This window comes from Acartia tonsa, chromosome 8, assembly GCF_053477335.1.
Source record: "Acartia tonsa isolate MP-2025a chromosome 8, ASM5347733v1, whole genome shotgun sequence".
Lineage (NCBI taxonomy): Eukaryota > Metazoa > Arthropoda > Copepoda > Calanoida > Acartiidae > Acartia > Acartia tonsa.
The window spans coordinates 47,783,079-47,807,012 of record NC_137267.1 but is presented as its reverse complement, the minus strand read 5'-3'; the positions used below and the strand labels follow the sequence as shown (position 1 = coordinate 47,807,012).

The following is a 23,934-nucleotide window of genomic DNA, read 5'->3' as shown; positions in this document are numbered from 1 at the left end:
ACTACAGCTAAAACAGACCAGGGTATAATTACAGAAAATTTAAAATCTCAAATGTAAGGCGATAAACAAACAAATTGTAATACATACAAACACAGTATACAATGATCAGGGATCTAAAGACATTGGAGGATAAATTGATGTGCATCCCCAATGATGATACCCAAAATTACCCCTTCTGTATATTACAATTAGTGGTCGAAACGTGTAGATACTGAACTTCATGAACCACCAAATCAAAATTTAATTTGAAGTCCCCAAAGTTGTTAAGCCAACGAATAATAAAACACTGTTATAAAACTTTGGGGACTGTGTAATAAAAAGCCCAATGTCCCCTCCCTCACTGGGAAATGACACTGTTGTTATTTCTAGTGTCATTAACTATTAGTCTCTAGTAGAGTTGGGCCGGATATCCGGTTTGGCCGGTTATCCGGCCGGATACCGGATATTAAAACTATCCGATTACAGGATATCCGGCTGATTTTTGACGCCGGATATCGAACGTTGGCCAGATATCCGGCCCAACCCTAGTCTCTAGTAGTACAGTTTAAAGTTTGACTGAACAAGCTTTTATAACTATTGTTACTTTATTGTGAGTAATATATATTAGGACCGCAACGACAGAGGAAAAGGGACAATAGGCTGTTTATTACACTAGTCCCCAAAGTTTTATTATTACGTTTTCTTATTCGTTGGCTTAACAACTAATGGGACTTATTGAATTTTGATGGTTTGGTTCAATAAGTTGTGTGTCCAAACGTTTTAACCACTAATTGAAATCTGCAGAAGGGGTAATTTAATGCATCATCATTGGGGATGTACACTAATTTATCGACCATTGTCTTATCCCTTTAGATTCCTGCCACCACGTAGTAAAAGGTTGTTTTTCTGAGTCATAAATTAAATAAACAAATAATCTAAATTGTTAACTTAAGTTAGGTTCAAATGTTAAACAAAACTTATTTTATACAATAATAAGTTTTTTTGTACGTGAAGATTTCGAAAACTATTGAATCGATTGAGTTCTCCATTTTATGCTCCTGTAACTTTATATAAGGATTTTCCTGCAAAAATTGCAAGTTCATTCATATTGATATTTCTAAATCCTAATTAGATTCATTAAATACATATGTAATAAACTTAATTTAAAAAAATAGCTGAAATATTGATTTAATTCTTCAGCTTGCAAAATTATATCTTCCTAGAGGTAAGACAATGGCCGATAAATTCATCCCAATCTTGATACACAAAATTACTTCTTCTGTAGGTTACAGTGGTTAAAATGTTTAAATACGCATATTAAAGAACTAACCAATCAAAATTCAATGAAAGTCCCCAAAGTTAATCAGACAACGAATTTGAAAACGTTATTATTAAACTTTGAGGCTTAATAAGCAGCCCAATGTCCCCTCCCTCTCAGATATTTACCCCACCTTTATTGTTGGCTAAGAAAATATTTTTTTGGGGGGTTTATTTATTATTTATTTAAGTTATATATTCAAAGGGGAGGGGAGGGGGTGACATTCCTACCACCCTCTAAATAGCCTAAATCATGCCCTAGAAAATCAACATAAAAAGTTGGACAATTAATGTTAAGGAAACTACATCCCAAAAGCTAACTTTTTTGTGAAATAACCTATCCTCTCACTCCAAAGACAAAGTCACTGTTACGTGTCAACCCCCCCCCCCCCCCTTAATTTTGCCTGTTGAGACACCATAACATTTTCTTGATATTTCTTTCGTTGACAAAGCAATCAGAACTATTCTATTCTAATAGACTTCATTTTTTCTGTTATTATGGATATGACAGTTCTTGTTTTCTAATGAAAATCAATCTTGTAATGAATAAGCAGAATAATACGTATTCATCTTTCTAATAATATATATATATATATGGATTAAGTTATTTTTATTCACATTATAAAGAAGTACATTACATCAAGAGTAATTACAGTAAATAATATTCTAAATAATAACAAGTATGACAAAAACCATAATATTAATAACCCGACAAAAACCAATGCATTCCTAGTAGGGTTGGGCCAGATATCCGGTGTGGCCAGATATCCGGCAATATATCCCTTATATTTTACAACAAAAATATCTGCTTTTTAAAATTTTAAATGGCTGTAATTTTCTTAATTTTGAAGCTAGAAGAACAATTTTTTCTGAATATGTTTATTTTTATGTAAATTTAATATTAAAAATCTCAAAACATAAATTTTGGCGGTGGCAGCAGTACTTTGCAGCTGCTAGCCGCAAACCGACGGTTGACAGGTAAACAGGAAATTTTATGATATTGTAATATGTTATGAAGATATATAAAAATTTTAAAATTTGAAGTCTTCAAGTCAATAATTGCGGTCACAGGAACCGTTTAAAGATTTCTGGAGACCTGGAGGTTCAGGACTTGCAGGATTACACCTGGAACCTGAAATCGACTTGAACACCTTTTTTTCATATGAGGATGTACTACTATAAGATATTTTAGTATTAGATAACATGAAATGCTTTCTTTAAGTAAAAAAAAAATATTTTTGCTTTTTACCTGAATGACCTTTCCAGGTTTGCTGGCATCCTGTGCCCACCAGGAAGGAGGTATTAAAGAAATTCCAACTCTCAGTTATGTGTCATACCCATTACCCATATTTGAAAGTCACTCAGTTATAGCCCTCCAACTTTTATACACAGAAAATGGCATAGAAAAAAACAAAGGGGGGGATGGGGCGGGCGTTCAACGCAACCTCCCCGCCCATCCTCTAGGGGTGAATATTACAGATTGAGGGTAGTAATAGTTCATTAGATTAATTGCTAAGAAGAAAGATCATTTAATAGTTACTTAATTATTAAGTTTTATCTTTTATTTTATATAATAAAACACCAGTTTATGAAGACATTTTTTTTTGCTACTTTAATATCTGGTAATTTGAACCCTACCTCAAAATATTGATAAATCTTCATATAATTGTCAATTATTTTCTCATTGAAATATTATGTTCTCATTTATTCATACAAAATTAATGTAATAAAAAACCTGAGAAAAAAGCTAATTAAGAATAATTATAATTATATGATGTAAATACTTAATGAATACATACATAGTACATAAAAAATAGAATATAAATGAACAAGGATGACAACATCCATAAAACCGAATATCTGAATTCAACAAACGCACAAACATACATTTTGTGACTTGATTATAGAGATACTTCGCTTAAAATATTGTACCTTGTAGTCCCATGAATCATTGTGACTATTTATACTGACTTATTATGCAAACGAATTGAAAAAAAATATGCTCTTTGGTACCAAAAATCTGTACACATTTCAACCAATAACATGGCCGAATTGTTCTTCCACAGTTTTCCTATTGGCTGCTTTAGAGAGTATGTCATTAATTTATCTCTATTCCTCAAATCTTTTAAATTACTTAGCAACTATAAAATCAGTTCAGTGTCTAAACGTTTCAACCAATAATTTGTGATTACTTTCAGGATCCAGTCCACGGGAAGGGCCAGTTCACAGAGAAAAGAATTCATCTGTCCAGTAAGCTCCCGTCGTGGATCAGGTCAGTAAGATCTCAGTAACGGCCAGTAGGGCTGACAACCGGTTCTAATCCAGCGTATATTAATCGGTTTCGAAGCCATACTGCATTAATTTTGTTTTCTAAATGTACTCAAATTTACCTAAATAACCCATAACAGAAAAAAGCATAGAAGGGGGGGAAGGGTTTTTACCCCCTTAAACCTCTCATTTTATCCCCCTCAAAAGGGAGGGGGTGGAACTTGGAAGTGACACTTTTTGAAACCAAAACTAAAAGACAAAGGAACTCAACTAAATAAAGAGTTTCAGCTCTTAGATTTGTCATGGCAGTTGCTTTAATGAGGTACAATTTGGAACTGTAAAGAAACCGCCGTTTCCCCCCGATTTTTTTGTCTTTTCTCGCCAAACTAGACAATTTTGAATCATCTGAGATAAACTTTTTTTCATAAAAATTTACCTTAGGTATATTTTCACTTGACACTTACTTCAATATGTCAATATTAAAAAAAATCAAGAGTCAAGTGCAAATATGTTGAACGGCATCATACTTCTAGTAAAACCATACTTCTCTTCTCCGGGAGCGGGAGCGGCGGTTCCGACGCCATTTCTTCACAGTTCCATATTTTAGCTCTTTAAAGCAACTGCCATGTCAAATCTCAGGGATGTAACTCTTTATTTAGTTGAGTTCCTTTGACTTTTAGTTTAGGTTTTAAAAAGTGTCACTTCCGCCTCCCCCCTTTAAAGAAATAGCAACCTTTCTATAATATTCATTATTAAAAATGAATATTCTTTTTCTCTCTGCTATGAAAAGAAATAGAGCTTAATAGACAATAAGGCCGACTCAAGGGAAATTATTTCATTTAATGTTGAAAAATTAGATCTTGATTGATAATTAAGAAGAATTAATTGCTCGATTAACTCTCAAAGTAGAGAAATATTCAGGGAGGGAGGTGACATTGGGTTGTTTATTACACTAGTCCCCAAAGATTTATAATAGCATTTTCTCATTTGTTGGTTTAACAACTTTAGTGACTTTTATCGAATTTTTAATGGTTGATTCATGAAGTTGAGTGTTAAAATCTTTCAACTGCTAATGGTAATCTACTGAAGGGGTTAGAAACATAATTGGGGATGTGTATTAATCTATCGGCCATTGTCTAGTCCCTTCAGATCCTTGGCCCATAATAGAAATAATTTCAATGTTTGGGAACTTTCTTCAGATTGTCACTTTCATATTTTCTTGGAAGTTTAATACAAATTTAAAAATTAGAAAAGATTTTCAGAAAAGTTAGTGTGATTTATTATTACTAGGTAAGATCTTACACCAAAATCACATAAAAAAAATCTACAAAAATTAAATAAAATCTTGATAAACCTTCTATGATTTTATTTAATTTTTGTAAATTTTTTATGTGATTTTGGAGAATTTTTCACAAAAAACTGTTTTTGCGATGCAGCGACCCTTTTTTAAAAAAAAAAGTATCAACCTCAGATTATAATGTTTTCTAATAAAGTGAAACTTGTGGCTGGCTAAAATAACGATCTTTCCCACCCGCCCCCATCTATAAAGGAAGCCATATTTTGTTGATTTGTAGGCATACTTTTTTAATGTATTAAAAAAATGCAATTCCTTATAAAAACACAGATTGATAGATTCGTGGAATTTGAAATATTCATGTCAATTATTCATTAAAACAGTTAGAATTCTTGAAACAGACAAGGATGATTATAATCAATTGATATAGAATACGTGGATATATTGACAGGGGAAAATTTGTCATCAATTTAGGCTGCTAATATGGACCTCCTTTATTTGTCCATTCCTTCAACCAATCAAAGGGGATGGGGTAATAAGTTGATACATTTAATGTAAAGACGTACAAAAATGGAATTTTTATTACATGGATCTTGCACCAGATTAATATATACTCTAGAAAAGTGAAACTTGCAGTGGGCTAAAATAAGCCCCCCCCCCCCCCAATTTACCCCTAAAGGGAAATAGAAACTTAAACTGACGACCATTTTCATCTGGTCATAATATCCACGTTCAGGCCTGGATTGCATAAAAGCTCTGATTGTTAAGCATTTTCATGGTTTGATGAACCTGTAAGGAATGCTGACAAAGCTTCTTTGATTAAAATATATTTTTAGTAGCGAATCTACTCAGTAATTCATTTTTTCTATCCGTCAGTTAGTCCGTAATGCTATGTGGAAATGTGATCCTCTCAGCTGCTATTAAAGATTCTGTCTATGAGCATGCAGTATGTAGTTTACTTTGTCCGTCGGTCTGTCAGTCATGCTACAAAATATGAATAAATGATAAAATTAAAAAGTAAGAAATGTTTCTTGATCTTTCCTCCAATAAATCAATTCTTTTATTCAACAAATGCTCTTCATATCTCCATTTCCGTTTTCCCATATTTGTCGTTTTGTGCTTCGCTGCTTATGGATGTTGTCATCCAGGTTATTTGCTTATTTAACTTTTTAATAATAGTAAATAATATAATTTTCAAGGATTTAGGTAAACAAGTTATAAGGTTTCTTTCTTCAGAAATTTAAAAAGACTAAAATTGTATTTGACTAAAAGATTTTGCGTAAAACAAAAAAAAATAAAAATTGAACTTGACCTTGACCTTGACTATTGTGTTATCGTTGACTAATATATTTTATTCTGCTTGTGGGCGCAACTTCCCTTGTGTTGCTTTTGTTCATTTTAATTTTGTGTTCTGAATGTACCAGTTAACCTAAATACCCCAAAACAAACAAGGATGACATCATTCTTAAAGTAGCAAAGCACAAAAAATCAAGTGTGGGAATACCAACAAGAAGGGTAAATGAGTACTTGTTAAAATCAAAAATAAAAATTCAAATATATTTGAGAAAAAATCCATAAAATCTTACCTAAGTATTTTTATTTTTTTTATAATCATAATTTATAGTTTAAATATTCATATTTTGCAGCCTGACAGACAGACTGACGAACAAATAAAATTACATACTGGATGCACAATTGTATAGAAAATCTTTAAAATAAAAATCAGCCGTCAGCTTGAATAGCTGCTGAAAAATTCACTTTACCTCAATAACTTAAAGACAAAGTTATTATAGAGTAGCTTCGCTTCTAAAAAAGATTTATATTGTAAGGTAACGCATTGTATAAAAAGATGAATAGAAATGTTCATCTTAAGTTCGTCTACCATTAAAAACAACTAAAAATTTCCCAATAGCCACAAAAAAATATATTACAGTTTATTTTTGGGTGTATTTGGTATTTTTCAAGCTAAATGTGCAAAAACCAAAAAAAGCAAGGAATCTGCAGCCTAACGCATAAATTATAGACTTTTGATACTTTTTTGTGCCTTCGAAATCTATTTAAACCTCTTTGATTTTAATTTTACATTCTGCGGAAAGCTTTCAATAATACAATAACTATTACACTTTATTTTGAGATTTAAAAAAAAAATAGTCTGTTTTGCCTTAATGCTATCTCATTTGCATATGATGGTATTGACTGAGCTCTTTTTGCCTTTCTGGCATCCTGAAGGGTTAACAGGTCAGTTTCCTAAGTTCTTTTCTTCTAATATCCTAATAAAGAAAGATATTTTAGGCTGGAATTGTACAGTGATATAACATTACCTAGGCAACAATTCTTAGAACCCATGTCTGGTTAAGTCTTTTGTATCAGCAAATATTATTTCTTTACACTTTTCCTTCCACTTTGTTCAGCTACACCAAGGAGGAAGAGAACACTAGTCCCCAAAGTTTTTTTTTATAACTTTTTCTTATTCTTTGACTTAACAACCTTGGAGACTTGTATTGCATTTTGATTGGTTTTATTTAGTTGAGTGTACAAACGCTTCGACCACTAATTGTAATCTACAGAAGGAGTAATTTTGTGTATCATCAATGGGGATGAACATCAAAATAAAAGAGTTTAAATTTGAGGCTAAGTCGCGGCTGCCGAACCCTGAAAAGAATGAATGAACAAATCACAGACTTTCTTCCCTCTTATACCAAATCATTATCTCACAATCTCAAAGAAAAAACTAATAGAAAAATAAAATAAATTTCTTTTTCTTTATAAGCTTGAAGGTAAAAGTACAGTAGTTTCTTTTTTGAAAAGGCTTCATAAGACATTGATCGACGCCCTTTTTCCTACCATATTTATCAGCATTTACGGTCAAAAAACCTTAATAAACCAGTTATCCAACTGATATATCAGAGAAGCCCTTAATTGATACAGATACACAACAATACCAAAAATTGTATTAGTATAGATGTACAACTCAGACAACTACTTGGCTCAAGTGGTGGGGACAAATTTTATCTGCTAGCAAATTGTTTTCTGCTATTGTATGTGTTTATATTACCAACGCTATTGGTGGCGTTGGAGAAACATAAAGCTCGTGTCCCCTTTATTATTTTACTTTAATATAATACCAATACTGCATATATATGCCTTAATTAAGGGTTTACCACAAAGAATATAGTTTTTCTTTATATCAATCAACATAAAAGTTATTTATAGAATAATCAGAACATAAGCACATAGAAGATACACAAAGAGAAAAAAGAAAATATTAACTTTCAAGTAGATTTTCGTATTAATACCTTCACTCATAGAAAATAGATACAATAAGCGATATAATCCTCATTTCATTGTAACAAGTAAAATGGGGGATTTTAATTAGATTAAGGTCTAATGATGATTTTAGGCCACTTTTCTGTCCTTCGAACACAGAGCCCTTAGATGCTAGGTGCACAACAGCTTGTTTTTAATAAACTAACATTAAATATATATTCAACCCTTGAAACTACCTATCATATACTGTACAACTTATAATCTGTAAAACAATTTAACATCGCTAAAATATTAACCAGGATGGAAGAGACATTAATTAATTACACTAGTACCCAAAGATCTATAAAAGATCGCGCCTTCAAAACTTTGGATTTTCAATTTTTACCCCCTCCCCCCCCCCAAATAAAAAAAAATGCCTCTATGAAATAAAGATTATCCCCCCCAAAATGAGCTCCAAAATTTTTATTTTCAAAATTTTACCCCCCCCCCCCCCCAAAAAATAAAAATAAAAAAAGCTTGGACGCACCTGGGTTACTATTTAAATTATTTGGGTTATTACCTAGCAGTGTTCAAACGTTACAGTTAATAGTTTTAATCTACAGAAAGGGTAATTGTTTATCGTCATTTGGGGTGTACTTCAATTGATCGTCCATTGTCTTATATCCCTTATGATGTCTGCATGTTGACAAGAAATAAGTTAACATGCCAAAAGCATATTAATATTTATTGAATTAATCTTATGTAACCCCTATGAGTAGGTATGTGTGTGGCCAAAACTTAATGTATATTTACTAGTGATGGGAATCCGGATCCGGAATCCGAATCCGGAATCCGTAATCCGCCCAATTTTCGGCCAATTTTGGAATCCGAATCCGGATCCGGAATCCGTTTTTTATAGCGGATTCCGGATTCTAAATTAGTAGGCTAAATTTAATTTAAATAGGTTAGAAAATACTAAGCACATTTTTAGGACATACGTAGCACTTAAATTTTTAAATTTACTAATGTGATGTAAATGTTTTAGTTATGCTGGAAGTCAACACTTTAAACAAATCAAGGCTTCAACCAAGTAACATAGTGATAAATTAACGAAAAAAGCTATCCCTCTGTGACGGACGGCTTTTTAAAATACTGCTAGAATCCGGAATCCGAATCCGGAATCCGCCAAAAATAAGAATCCGGAATCCGCAAGAATCCGTCACTTTTTTTGACGGATTCCTTCAGAATCCGGAATCCGAATCCGGCCCAAAAATTCGACGGATTCCCATCCCTAATATTTACCCAGTGTTATAAAGGGTTAAGACAATTGCCGATAAATTTATGCAAATACCTTATGATGATACACAAAATTACCCCTGCTATAGATAACAATAAGTGATTGAAAAGTTTTGACACTCAACTTCTTGATACAACCAATCAAAATTCAATAAAAGTCCCCATAATTGTTAAGCCAATGAATAAGAAATAGTTATTTCTCGTATCGTATTATAAACGGCTTTCCGCGGATATAGAATGTACAATTATAAGATTAAAACTAGTTTTTTTAGCCCCGTGGTGCCGAAGGCACCGGCTAAAAAAACTAGTTTTAATCTTATGATTGTACATTTCTATATTCGTAGAAAACTGGTTATAATACGATGCTAGACATAGTTTTTTCGTATTCATGAGAACCGGTTCCTATCCACCGGATTCAAATGAATACGAGAAACATTTTTATAAAACTTTGGGGACTTTGGGGCCCAAAGCAGAAAGATATTATTAAATTCATCTTATGTAACCTGTGAGTAGGTGTGTGTGTGGCCAAAACTTAATGTTTATTTACCAAGCTTATGTATTTTCGGATAATAGATCATTAGAGTAGATAATACAACAGGGGACTATGCACGAACGAGAGCAAGTGATTCTAAGCACCTTCCAGCAGTATTTTTTTGTGAACTTTCTAGTGAGATGTTTGATATATGTAGTTATACCAATTAAAAAAAAATAGGTTTCACAATGGTTTTATATAAAAAAATCTTTGAAGTTTTCAGTGATTTTGGACGAAATATCATCAAATGTTTTGTTGAGTTCAAAGTGCAAAATAAAAATTATAAAACAGACCAAAATATCATCAAATGGTGTAAATTTTTTTTTACAATTTACCATTCCTTTTTCAATAAATATAATTTTATCGCTTGCTCCCGTTCGTACAAAGTCCCCTTTAATGTTGCTCCTCTTTTAAAATGTTCCTCTATTTGTAACCGTCTATTTTTGTTCATGTGCAAAAAATATTTCAATTAGTGGTTGAAACATTTGGACACCTAGCTTAATAAACAAACTGATCAAAATCAATAAAGGTCCTCAAAGTTGTTAAGCCAACGCATAAGAAAACGTCATTTTAAAACTTTGGAGACCAGTAAAATTAAAATTATCTTTTCTAATAATCTATTATAATATCCGTGTCCGCTACAAAAATGTTTCTCTATTTGTAATTGTCTATTTTCGGTCAGGAGTAGGGTCCCCAAAATATTTCAATTAGTGGTTTAAACGTTTGGACACCTAACTTGGTTCTCTATTTGTAATAGTCTATTTTTGTTCAGGAGTATGGTGCCAAAAATCTTCTACGTGACAGAGAAAGCGTGGAACTATTACCCATTCACAATCACTGAATACTCGGTAAGTTTGTCTGTCTGTCCATCTGTCCATCCGTCTGTCTGTCCGTCTGTCCTTCTGACCTACGTGAAATAGAAAGCGTGGAAGTATTACCCATTTACACTCACTGAATACTCGGTAGGTGTGTCTGTCTGTCTGACTGTCCGTCCGTATCTCTGTTTTTTGTCTGTCTGTATTTTTGTCCGTATGTCTATCTGTATGCCTGTCCTTTCTGTTAGTCTGTCTATTTGCCTGTCTGTCTGTTTGTCCGTCAATCTGTCTGTCCGAATTTCTATCCGTTCATCTGTCTGGCTGTCCGTATATCTGTCTGTCTGCCTGTCTGTCCACCTGTCTGACTGAGAAAGCGTAGTACTTTTACCCATTCACAATAACTGAATGCGCGGTAAGAAAATTTGTCCGTCTGTCTGTCTACGTATCTCTGTCCATCTATTTGCAATTTGTCCGTCTTTCTGTCTGTCTATCTGTCTTTTCCCGTTAATTTGTCTGTCTTTCCGTCTTTTTGTCCGTGTATCAGTCTATATATCTGTCTGTCTGTATCACTCTATCTTTCTGAATGTAAATTTTTATATAAATTTTGTTAACATGTTTCTCCGAGTTGGCTAATAAACCGATACCTCCATCCCCCCCCCCCCCCTCCTCTTTATGACATAACTCCATTTCATCCCTGACCAACTGGAGGAACGTATTGACCCATTATCTGAGGATTATTCACTATCTTTCCTTAAACTAATGTTTAATACCACTCTAGAGCATTTCTATTGCGGCCATATACATATATAGTTACCACTCTAGAGCATTTCTATTGCGGCCATTAACATACATAGTTACCATTCTAGTGTATTTCTATTGCGGCCATATACATACATAGTTACCACTCTAGTGTATTTCTATTGCGGCCATATACATACATAGTTACCACTCTAGTGTATTTCTATTGCGGCCATAAATCTTTTCATTGCTATTTCTTGTAGACCCCAATGTTTAATGGTTGGTTGGAGTGCTTTTAACTTTTTAGGCAGAATATAAATAAGTAATCTTAAAAGATATACAGAATATAAACAATTCTTGATACATTATCTACTAGAATCCACGCCTCAAAAGGCCTCTAGGGGCACAGGAGGAGGGGGGTGGGGGTCTATACGTCCATTCAAAACATGCTGATTTTAACTTCTTTTACAATAAACTTTTACATAATATGGTTTTAAGCAATTTTGCAGCAACTTTATACACAATTCTGTATATATTATATATACCTTTGAATTAATATTTTTATACAGTTTTGACACTCTACAAGTGTTCATGTTCGTTTGTTCTTTCTTTTGATCTCAAAAATTATTTTAGCTCAAATATTTTTCTTTCTTGAGCAGGTTTTCTTTGAGCAATATAACTTAATATAAAAATTCCTAATATAAATGTGCATTCCATTGCAAAAAAGGCAATATTTGGTTTAAGTAAATATTCATTTATATAGCCTTTTTCAACATTGTAATTTAAATGATAACGTGGGAAAATTTTTCAATTGTGAGAACCAATTATTTTGATTTAAATGACACATATTAAATGATGAGTTATCGCTTGATCATTTATTACCTTGGGATTTAAATATTCATTTATGCTAAATTTTGTTTGATTAAATAACTCATTTTGTCTGACCATCAGTGCGTCCGTAACGCTAAGGGGGAAATGAGTTTCTCGGCTGTTTTTAAGGATTGAAAGCTAAAATCTTAAGTTAAGATTCCTATTATATATGTACATTTATTCTATGCATTGTTTTGTCCGTCTGTCTGTCGGTCATCATGTTTATAAAGTCAAAAACCTTTTTATTTCAGTTCAAAAAGTCCTAAGTTTTCATGAAAACTAATCTTGCTTATATTTCAGTGTTCTTTCTTAAGCCGGTTTTCTGTGAGCATTACAACTAAATATGAAAATGATAATGGATGTCAAGATAATATTCTCAACTCACCAGAGGTAAGACAAACGGACAGACAGACAGGTTTTCTGTGAGCATTACAACTAAATATGAAATGATAATGGATGTCAAGATAATATTCTCAACTCACCAGAGGTAAGATAGTCAGACAGATAGACAGACAGACAGATGGACAGATGGATAGACAGACAGATAGAGGGATTGATAAAAATCTTAGCTAGACTTTAAGATAGACAAACCAAGAAGTAGATTGATGGATAGATTTATTAATAGATTTTTGATAGATTGATAGATAGATAGATAAAAATTTACTTAATAAGTTGAAAAACACTTATATTATAAATATCACTAGCGGCTGCGCCCATATCATCTAGAGGATATATGTTCATGTATTCTATTGGGGAGGTAATATAATCATATTATATTTTTATACAGCCAAAAACACTGTAATTGTTATGTTAGGTTAGGCTAGGTGAAGTAGGGTTTGAGCTTTCAGAATTGTAAAAAAACAAAAATTTGCGGGTTTTTTTAATAATTACCTAATTCTATTGAGGGAGGGGACATTAGGCTGTTTATTGCACTAGTCCCCAAAGTTTTATAACAACCTTTTATTTTTCGTTGGATTAACAACTTTGCGGAATTATATTGAATTCTGATTGGTTTATTTTTTAGATGAGTGCCAAAACGGTTTAACCATCAATTGTAATCTACAGAAGGGAAAATTATTGGGGATGTACATTTAACATCAATTTATCTGCCATTGTCTTATCCCTTTAGATCCCTGACTTAATTCTGTTTTTATTTTCAGGACGTGTTAAAGAACCGAACAGTTGACTTTATCGACATAGTCTTCGATGAATGCTCAGCAGGACATTATAAGGTAAAAAGGCTTTCCCGGAAAAGGCCTCGGAAAACAATCTATAGTACGATGATATAAATATCTATTCTAGTAGGGCTTCAAACCCTATTAATTTCTTCTAAGTTAGAACCAGTTCTCAGTCGTACTAAAAAAATCATGTATAGCATCATACTATTTTTCACGAATATTCAAATAGAAATCATAAAAGGGGGGAGGCGGATGTGCCACTTTTTGAAACCAAAACTAAAAGTCAACAAAGGAACTCAACTAAAAAAAGAGTTACAGGTCTGAGATTTTGCATGGCAGTTGCTTTATAGGGGTACAATATGGAACTGTGAAGAAACGGCGGCGCAACCGCCGAAAACCGCCATTTCCCGCCGAATTTTTTTTGCAATTTCTCGGCGGTTTTCGGCGGTTGCGCCGCCGTTTCTTCACTGTTCCATATTGTAACCCTATAAAGCAACTGCCATGCAAAATCTCAGACCTGTAACTCTTTTTTTAGTTGAGTTCCTTTGACTTTTAGTTTGGGTTTCAAAAAGTGGCACATCCGCCTCCCTCCTTAATACCAGTTTTGTTAGCCTGGAAATCAATCTAAAGTCTAAAGTCGTGTAATCAACGGACTGTTTGTATGTTGGATGTTACTTATCCTAATATCTTTGGGGTTTAGTTTATTACTTCCCTTACTTATAAGCGGATAGTGCTCTGGTTTCTCTAGATAATCACTTAAATCGAAGTAGAATCCCACCCTAACAATGCAAGGGGGGGGGGGGAGTTCTGACATTATTTGGCAAAAAAGTTTACTTTTGGGGTGTGCAAAAGTGTCAGAACCACCCCCCCCCCCCCCTAGATATACCACACTTTTCTGGGATCTTGCCAGATCAAGTATCAACTGTGGGGAATACCAAAGGATGACTCCATGCAAAATTTGAGCCGGATCCGGCCAAAACCGGCCGGGATTTTTATAAAAAACCGTTTTTTTCCGGTTTTTAGGGGGTATCTGTAAATCAAGCCCCCTCCTGGGTATGCCCCAATGATGATTTTTGCTTTAAGGTATGATCTGAATTTCTCAACACTGGATATGACCCCTAGAGTTGAAAAAATGGTTAAAATCCGGTCTTTTGACCGGTTTCCGGCCATTTCCGGCCCAAAAAAAAAATTTTAAAAATCAAAATTTCATCTAAAATTTATAAAAATATGCTTTAAATTCCATTTTTCATTAATAATTTTTCAAAAAACAAAAACCTTAGGTAATGAAGATAATTTTAGCAACTTAAAATGTGAAAAAAGGTTGAAAATTGACAAACTTATGTCCATTTGAAAAATGTTGGTAAATCCTAAAAATTTGACGGATTTATACATACATTTCAGAATTTAGATTGACTATGGTCTTTAAGACACGCCATATCCAACAAAATTGCAATGAGAAGGTCTAAATGTTTTTCTTAACCAAAATTCTACATACCCTGGTGGTTCCAGGGATATATCATTAAGGCTTGTTGGCTGGCCAGAAAGCTTTTAACAGGCAGCCGACTAAAAGCCGGATTTGATGGTTATCAACCGTAAAAAGTAGCGATTTTCGGTTTTTTGGCCAAAACTCATGCAGGGAGTTGTTTTTTGGGATTGACATACAAAAGCAAGTTTGTACAACTTTTTGGGGCGGACATTTCTTTACTTATGCATTATCCGCCATGGGTGAACTGTTTGGCTGATAGGCACCGCCATAGGCACAATTTTTGGAAATTTTTCAAAAAATTTCGGTTTTTTGCTCCTTTAGGGGATGACAGAGTCGATTTAGCGACTTAGGACACTTCTTCAATAATGTTCAACTTTGAGGCGGAAATTTACTTATGCATTATGAGCCTCCGGCAAACTGTTTGGCTTTTATTTGCCGCCAAAATCGCGATTTTCAGCGATTTTGCCATTCATGAGGTTTCAACGGAAATTTTGGAGGGAAAGGAGTCCTCCAATCAAAATGATTATAAAATACTTTTCTTTTGCAAATTTAATTAGCTACATTTTATGTGACATACTTTTTTTGTGTGTTCAACCGGTTTTGTTCCAGTTGAAATTTTAAAAAAAGATAACAACTACTAATTACACCAACCCCATGAAATGTATTTTCCCCCCACAAGAAACAAGTTTGGGTGAAATAATTTTTTTAAGCCGCAGGCTCCAAATTATCTTATTATTAATTATAACACTATAATTATGAATTATATTATCTTACCATATTTATACATAATAATTATGATTATGTTATTATTATTATTCAGTTATAGTATTATAAGTATTAATTATCATATATAACCTATTACAAATCAACCAATAAATTATATTACATAACCTATTTTAAATCTATCAATAATAACTCATATTAATTATCATTATCTTTTTATTACTTATTATTTATGATTTTATCATTATTAATCATATAAACTATCCTATTATATTGTGTTATAATTAATAATAAGATAATTTGGAGCCTGCGGCTTAAAAAATTATTTCACCCAAACTTGTTTCTTGTGGGGGGAAAATACATTTCATGGGGTTGGTGTAATTAGTAGTTGTTATCTTTTTTTAAAATTTCAACTGGAACAAAACCGGTTGAACACACAAAAAAATTATGTCACATAAAATGTAGCTAATTAAATTTGCAAAAGAAAAGTATTTTATAATCATTTTGATTGGAGGACTCCTTTCCCTCCAAAATTTCCGTTGAAACCTCATGAATGGCAAAATCGCCGAAAATCGCGATTTTGGCGGCAAATAACAGCCAAACAGTTTGCCGGAGGCTCATAATGCATAAGTAAATAATGCATAAGTAAATTTCCGCCTCAAAAAGTTGAACATTATTGAAGAAGTGTCCTAAGTCGCTAAATCGACTCTGTCATCCCCTAAAGGAGCAAAAAACTGAAATTTTTTGAAAAATTGTCAAAAATTGTGCCTATGGCGGTGCGTATCAGCCAAACAGTTCACCCATGGCGGATAATGCATAAGTAAAGAAATGTCCGCCCCAAAAAGTTGTACAAACTTGCTTTTGTATGTCAATCCCAAAAAACAACTCCCTGCATGAGTTTTGGCCAAAAAACCGAAAATCGCTACTTTTTACGGTTGATAACCATCAAATCCGGCTTTTAGTCGGCTGCCTGTTAAAAGCTTTCTGGCCAGCCAACAAGACTTAATGATATATCCCTGGAACCACCAGAGTATGTAGAATTTTGGTTAAGAAAAACATTTAGACCTTCTCATAGCAATTTTGTTGGATATGGCGTGTCTTAAAGACCATAGTCAATCTAAATTCTGAAATGTATGTATAAATCCGTCAAATTTTTAGGATTTACCAACATTTTTCAAATGGACATAAGTTTGTCAATTTTCAACCTTTTTTCACATTTTAAGTTGCTAAAATTATCTTCATTACCTAAGGTTTTTGTTTTTTGAAAAATTATTAATGAAAAATGGAATTTAAAGCATATTTTTATAAATTTTAGATGAAATTTTGATTTTTAAAATTTTTTTTTTGGGCCGGAAATGGCCGGAAACCGGTCAAAAGACCGGATTTTAACCATTTTTTCAACTCTAGGGGTCATATCCAGTGTTGAGAAATTCAGATCATACCTTAAAGCAAAAATCATCATTGGGGCGTACCCAGGAGGGGGCTTGATTTACAGATACCCCCTAAAAACCGGAAAAAAACGGTTTTTTATAAAAATCCCGGCCGGTTTTGGCCGGATCCGGCTCAAATTTTGCATGGAGTCATCCTTTGGTATTCCCCACAGTTGATACTTGATCTGGCAAGATCCCAGAAAAGTGTGGTATATCTACCCCCCCCCCCCCCCGAAACTAGGAATATTTTTTTATCTTTGTTAGAGCTTTAAAAATATAGAATTAATCTTTTTCTAGGAATCTGAAGACTTAAAAGAATTTAAGTCGACCAAGACAGGCCGGGGACCCCTACAGGAGGGCTGGAGGGATGACACCAAGCCCATCATGTGCAGCTACAAGCTCGTCGAGGTCAAGTTCGACATGATGTACCTTGTACAGGGCAGAATTGAAAATTTCATTCAGTCGGTGAGTTTTTGTTTGTTTCGGGGAGGGTGGGTACATTGGGCTGTTTCCTTAAAGTGTAATAACAATGTTTTCTTAATCATTGACTTACAAATGTCCACTCACTCCCTGGTAATATATAGAATTAAACCTAACGTAGAAACTTTAAGGTAGATAAACACTGTTAAAGCAACGATAAGATTTGATAAGTAGTTATTAAAAATATTTTTCTGTAAAAATATCTGCTATTGATAATATTATTGAGATGTGTTATCAACAAATGAAAATAGAAAATTGATTAACTCTGTCAAGTATAAATCATTGGGCTGATATTTAGCTATTCAATTACGTTCAGCGATTCACAATGGGGGTGTAGAATTATTAGGGGGTGAAAAAAGAGGAAGGCAGGCATTCTCAATGTAAGGAAAGTTTTGACACCCCTCTTTACCCTTCTTCCACACGCAAGGAACTGCTACAAAGTTCTTAAATCTAAGTGTGGTATTTTAAAAGATTCTTGACCATTGGCTTTTTATTTTACATATATTTCTTTGAAGAAAATCCATATAGCTTAATGTTTCCTACAAAACCATATTTATCATTTTAACCATCCTTTTCCTATTTTCAGGGCTTATATAAGTGTTTTTAGTTAATATACTGGGTTATAAAAGTATATAAGTACAATAGATGTAGAATATACGTGGATATTATGATTCTATGAAAGTGGAAAAATATTCATATGTCAGTTATTAATAAGTTTGCTCATCCAGTAGGAGGGAAGGGGATGGGGTTGATTATCACAATAGTCACCAAAGTTTTATTAGTCACCAAAGAGTGTATTAGTTGACTTAGCAAATTTGGTGACTTTTTAAAATTTGTTTGATTGCTTTGTGCATTTAGTTTGATGTCCAAACGTTTCATCCATTAAGTTTAATCTACAAAAGGGTTAATTTTGTAAATCATCATTTGGGATGTACTTCAATTTATCGGTCATTGTCTTAACCGTTGAGATCCTTGATTCTTTTAAAGATTTTTAAATTTCAGGCCATTCGGGAAGTTCTGTTGGTGGGACACAGACAAGCCTTTGCTTGGATTGATGATTGGTAAGTTTTTTTCCAGTATGGCTTCAAAACCGATTAATATCCGCTGGATTAGAACCGGTTCTCAGCCATTCGTGAAGTTCTGTTGATGGGACACAGACAAGTCTTTGCTTGGATTGATGATTGGTAATATTTTCATTGTTATTTATTGCATCGTATTATAGACAGCTTTCCGCGGATATTTAAATGAAAAATTATAAGATTAAAACCAGTTCTGTTAGCCCCTCTTTTTGGGTATAGTCCTTTTCACGACATCCCTCCATAAGGAGCGATTCTTCGTATTTTTAAATGGCTTTTTATAGGTTATTTTAGGTTAGGTTAGGTTATATTGTGTTAGGTGATTGCCCCACAGAGTTAGGTAATTGGCCCCGCAGGGTTAGAGCACCCCGCAGGGGCTATAAATAGGAGTAAAGCTACTGTAAAAAATACGAAGAATCGCTCCTTATGGAGGGATGTCGTGGAAAGGACTATACCCCTCTTTTTTTACTATGTTTAAAACTAAATCATAATATGGGGGGTCAAATTTCCTAACCACCTCAAGTGCCCCTAGAGGCCTCTATGGGAGTTAGCTAATGTCGTAGCAATATTTATTTTGCCATTTTCCACACATCAAAATTTTCAAAAGTTTAAAAATATTGTTTAAGAGCAGAATCAAAATTAATCTAAGAAAAAGTTTTTACCTCCAGGGTGTTAGGGTTAGGTAAGTATTCTGGAAAATATTAAAGAACCTAGGCAAAAGATAGTACTTAGTAATGTCAATAATTAAATTTTAAAGATAACAAATAGGGTCATTTTTCATGTAGAGTTGGGTTTTTGGGTCGTAGTCAAATGCTTTTCTTAAGTCGTAAGTGTTCTTGATAATAACCAAATGAATATATAGGGAATGGTCCATAATTAAGAACAATTTGACTTAATAAGAGCATATGACTCTTGAGAGAGTGGGGGGGGGGGTGCCCTCTCTAAAAAATAGTTATAAACCTTCCTTTGACCTATTAGAACATTGTAAAGGAGTCCCATATCGGTTCAGCTGTTACTTTTATATAAGGACTAGTGGCTACGCCCCGTTTGGCCTACAGCCCAAAGCTGCACTTTGAGAAGCTACAATGAAAGAAGAACCATATCGGTTCAGAAGTTAGCAAGATCCGTCGGTACAGACAGACACACAGACCTCCTGTTACTTTTATATAAGGATGTGAATTATTATCCTCGTTCCTGTGATGAACCCAAAACTTTTGTTAGAACATTATTCATCAATAATTCGCAGAAGTTTGATCATAGTTTTAGTAGGATGTAGGAATCCATATATTATTACGTGGATGTTGCACCAGACTTTCATGTTCTCTAATAAAGTGATGCTCGCAGCGGGCTAAAATGATGATTCCACCCCCCTTACCTCATTTCCTCCCTACTAACTGGATGAACGAAATTACCAATAAACGAGTTTTATATTAGTTAGCTTAAATGACGACAAAATTTCCTCTGTCATAATATCCATGAATATTCAGCCATAATAAAAATTATGAAACTTCTCTAATGATAGATGATTTTCCACGAATACTAAAACTATTAGTATCAATACCAGGTTTATAGTTTTTCATTTTACTATCTGCCGAAGGCTGTCTAATACGCTGCGATACATTATCGGAACAAATAAACTATTAAACTATCTCTTTACTCCCATAATCTCTAAAACTTCGGGGCCAGAGTTTCATCTTAATTTTAAACAGTTTTCATCAGTTTTAAAACTTTTTTTTATGACATCATACTTAAAACCTTTACTAAATAAGATTTATTTTACTCTTTAAAAGGTAAAAATAGTTATTTATCGCATCATATTATAAACAGTATTCCGCTGTTATTAAAATAAGAAATTATAAGAGGGTCTTTCATTTAGGGAAGCTTCTCATAGGTCCAGGATTGGTTAAGGCTATTTGGATCTACTGCAGTTCACGGTAAAATATTGCTGGTAACGAATATTGCCAAAAATCTATGAATTTTGAAGGCTGCTAGCTGCCAAACGGCTAAACGTACAGATCATGCCTGCACACTGTTTTAAGCAGTGCATAATTATCTCGCAGTGCAGAGAAATGCGCGAAAAAGGCCTATTTTACGTGTTTTATCTTCAGTGAAGCTTTCCATGTGCATCATTGGATCTTGGCTATTCCAGATTATTTGTAGGCCTTCTTATACCGCTTAAAATGGTATGCGGGTATGATCTGTACGTTCAGCCGTTTGGCAGCTAGCAGCCTTTAAAATACATAGATTTTTGGCAATATTATATTCGTTACCAGCAATATTTTACCGTGAACTGCAGTAGATCTGGATATTTTATTATTAGTTTAAAATAGCTCGAAATGCTTATAAGCTAGTTTTTAACATACGCTTGTACCTTTTATAAGGCGGTTATTTAATAATTTTAAACAAAGTTGACCCTTTTTAACCTAACCTAATATTGTAGGTATGACATGAGCATCGAAGATGTTAGAGAATACGAGTCTAAATGCCAAGAGGAAACAAACGAGAAGGTAATTCATAATTCTCTTTGTCCGAATGTCCGTCAGTCAGTGAGTTCGTCACAATATGAGGAGATAGTATTTTTTTCTTTGCGGTTATATAAGATAGATTGTTGAAATTTTCTGTTTAGATTGCCGTGACCTGTGCAAATCTATTCTATTCGTTGATTTTTTCCGTCTATCTGTCATTCATGATGAAAAAAAATACTTACCTATTTTTTAAAGGATTCAAGATTTCTTTGATTTATTACATATTCTCTCTTTATTTTCATAAGACAACTTATTATCTACTATATAACTCACTATGTCCGTTTGTCTATCTGTGTTTTATTGTCTTCATTCTTGTTATAATTTTAATAAAATACATTACAGGCTTTGCCTATTTCTAAAAAAAACAAACTAAACTACTTATGTTGATCTCTTTATAAACCAATTAATGTCTCACACTGTATTACATTAGATTTTGTTAATGAAAAGCAAAGCAATAGGACTAAACAAAATTTGTATTGTGTATTTTCTTTTAAAAGTATATTCAAAATGGAGGGGGGGGGGGGAGACCTTTCCCTTACCTAAAGTGTCCCTAAGGCATCTAGTTGCGTAGCCGCTAGTTCATTAATAAGTCTAAAGCCTTAAAGTACACAGCAGAATTTGTCAGGTTTCACTATATTAATCAATACATTATTCAACAACAAGTATGACATCATTAAAATTAAAACTAAGCTTGTTAAGTTGTTTAAAAAAACAAAGAAGCCTTTTATGTATAAACCTTTTGCATATCCGAATTCCTAAATTTTAATGAATATTAGCATATTTAATAAGTTTATAGAACACTAGATATGTATTTTTTTGTATAAAAAATGGCGGTATAAGTCTTATATAATAACCGGTTTTCCTATTCAGGTGCGTCGGAAGGGGTCCATACCTCAGGAGGGAGAGCCCCAAGAACAGGAGCCGGGAGGATCTTTGTTTGCCACCCCCTCAGGCACTCCTCCCAGTGGCACCACACCCACAACTCCATCTGGTGGTGAGTTTTTGTACTTTAATAAAAATACGCAAAAAATAAAATGCCGCGTGAGTTTTTCAAAAAAAAAAATGCGCGAAAAGTTAAAATGCCGCGTTTTGTTACTACCTCAAAGCTTTACCATAAAAACTGATTAACATCAATAATTTTGTTTCCAGTATGGCTTCGAACCAATCAATATCCTCTGAATTAGAACCTGTTCTCAGCCATACCAAAAAAATTATGTCCAGTATAACATCGCACTACAGACAATTTTCTACGAATTTTAGAATGAAAATCTTAAATAATACAAGTTTTGTTAGCCCGTGCCTTAGAACCATCGTTGCTAACAAAACATGTTTTAACCTGTCTATAATACAATGCGATATATAACTATTCTTAATTTATTTGATATTATTTATCACCTCATAATAAAGTCTAACATTGAAATGTACTGCAATATATTTTACCTTTTTTTTTTGTCATCGCCTTTCTTACCAATTAAACTTTCATAGATGAAACAGACTTAGATGGAAAGAAAAAGAAAGGTATTTCATGGATGATTTCCCTATAACCTAGTTTTTCAGGGGTGTATATTCTGCACAAGATTAATTTTTTCCCCCCACTGAAAAATATTTTATTCCCCACCCCCCTTATAAGTTAAAATCAAATTTCCCATTATTCTAGGGGATTTTTGTATCAGTAGATGAGAGGACAAGTAGCTTTTTGCTGATTTTTCAAATATTTCCCCATATCTTTGATGTTTTTGGTCCGATATCTAAGAAAAAATTTCCAGAGTATACTCCCCTGTTTTTTTCCTTCATCTATCCTACTTTTAACTAATTTGGCTACCTACTTTTAACTAATTAGGCTTAATCGATTTAGTGACTTCATATCGATTTTATAATTTTCTAGCTATATGTAGTTCTTAATTTCTCTCTTTTATTAACATTTGCTTTACCTATTATATTTTGTAGATAATTACTAACATACCTTTTGTTACTAACAAGGAATAATATTTTTAAAGCGAAGCTTTCTATTATTAGAATCGGTCCGTAAGTCCGTTAGAATTGTCCTATCAATCTAAAACTTTGTATGATGATTTCCATAGCAGTTGGTACGATTCTGGAAGCGTAACAACTCTATTATTGTTACCAGAAAGTTGGTACGTCCATTTAAAACATGCTTAATTTTTTTACTTTTTTGACAACAACTTTTTGTATGATAAAATTATCCTATTTATCTGTCTTTTAGAAGGCTCAATATTAAAAGTGAAACATCTTTATAATTAACTCCTAAAAATACAGTATCTTAATGTTCTGCTTATTAAGTTTTGACACTCATCAAGAGTAATTGTTCGTTTGTCCTTATTTAAATCTTCGTTTTTTGGATGTTGTCAACCTTATTTTTCTTAAATCTTAATTATTTTCTATGTTGTTCTATATTTAGTTTATTATAATCCTTGTTCCGATCCTAACTAACCTATTATGATAATTAATTACCTACATTATTTAATTTCTTCTCTATTACTCTCTTCCCCAATTATAATGTCAGATAATCAGGGTTTTTAGCCAGAAAGGGACTGGACATTGGGCCCTTTAATACTCCAGTCCCCAAAGTTTTACAATTATGTTTTCTTATTCGTTGGCTTAACAACTTTGGGGTCTTTAACTGAATTTTGATTGGTTGGATCATAAAGTTGAGTGTTCAA

General features: G+C 33.3%; 1 protein-coding gene across 13 annotated transcripts in view; it reads left to right on the top strand.

Annotated features, from left to right (window-relative positions):
• The window catches only part of rdgBbeta (cytoplasmic phosphatidylinositol transfer protein 1), a 38,124-nt gene that overhangs the window by 7,533 nt on the left and 6,657 nt on the right, over positions 1-23,934 (top strand). For 11 of the 13 annotated variants that reach the window (XR_013882092.1, XR_013882089.1, XR_013882088.1 and 8 more), the window contains 9 exons: positions 3,495-3,568; positions 10,705-10,780; positions 12,656-12,745; positions 13,516-13,587; positions 17,470-17,637; positions 18,655-18,713; positions 21,169-21,235; positions 22,124-22,247; positions 22,739-22,771. Coding sequence is in view for 3 of the 13 variants with exons in the window: in XM_080170730.1 (XP_080026856.1) it covers positions 3,495-3,568; positions 10,705-10,780; positions 12,656-12,745; positions 13,516-13,587; positions 17,470-17,637; positions 18,655-18,713; positions 21,169-21,235; positions 22,124-22,247; positions 22,739-22,771 (763 nt within the window). In the remaining 10 variants the exon portion in view is untranslated. The remainder of the gene's footprint in view (positions 1-3,494; positions 3,569-10,704; positions 10,781-12,655; positions 12,746-13,515; positions 13,588-17,469; positions 17,638-18,654; positions 18,714-21,168; positions 21,236-22,123; positions 22,248-22,738; positions 22,772-23,934) is intronic. The other 2 variants (XR_013882097.1, XM_080170731.1) reach the window with 1 other exon arrangement.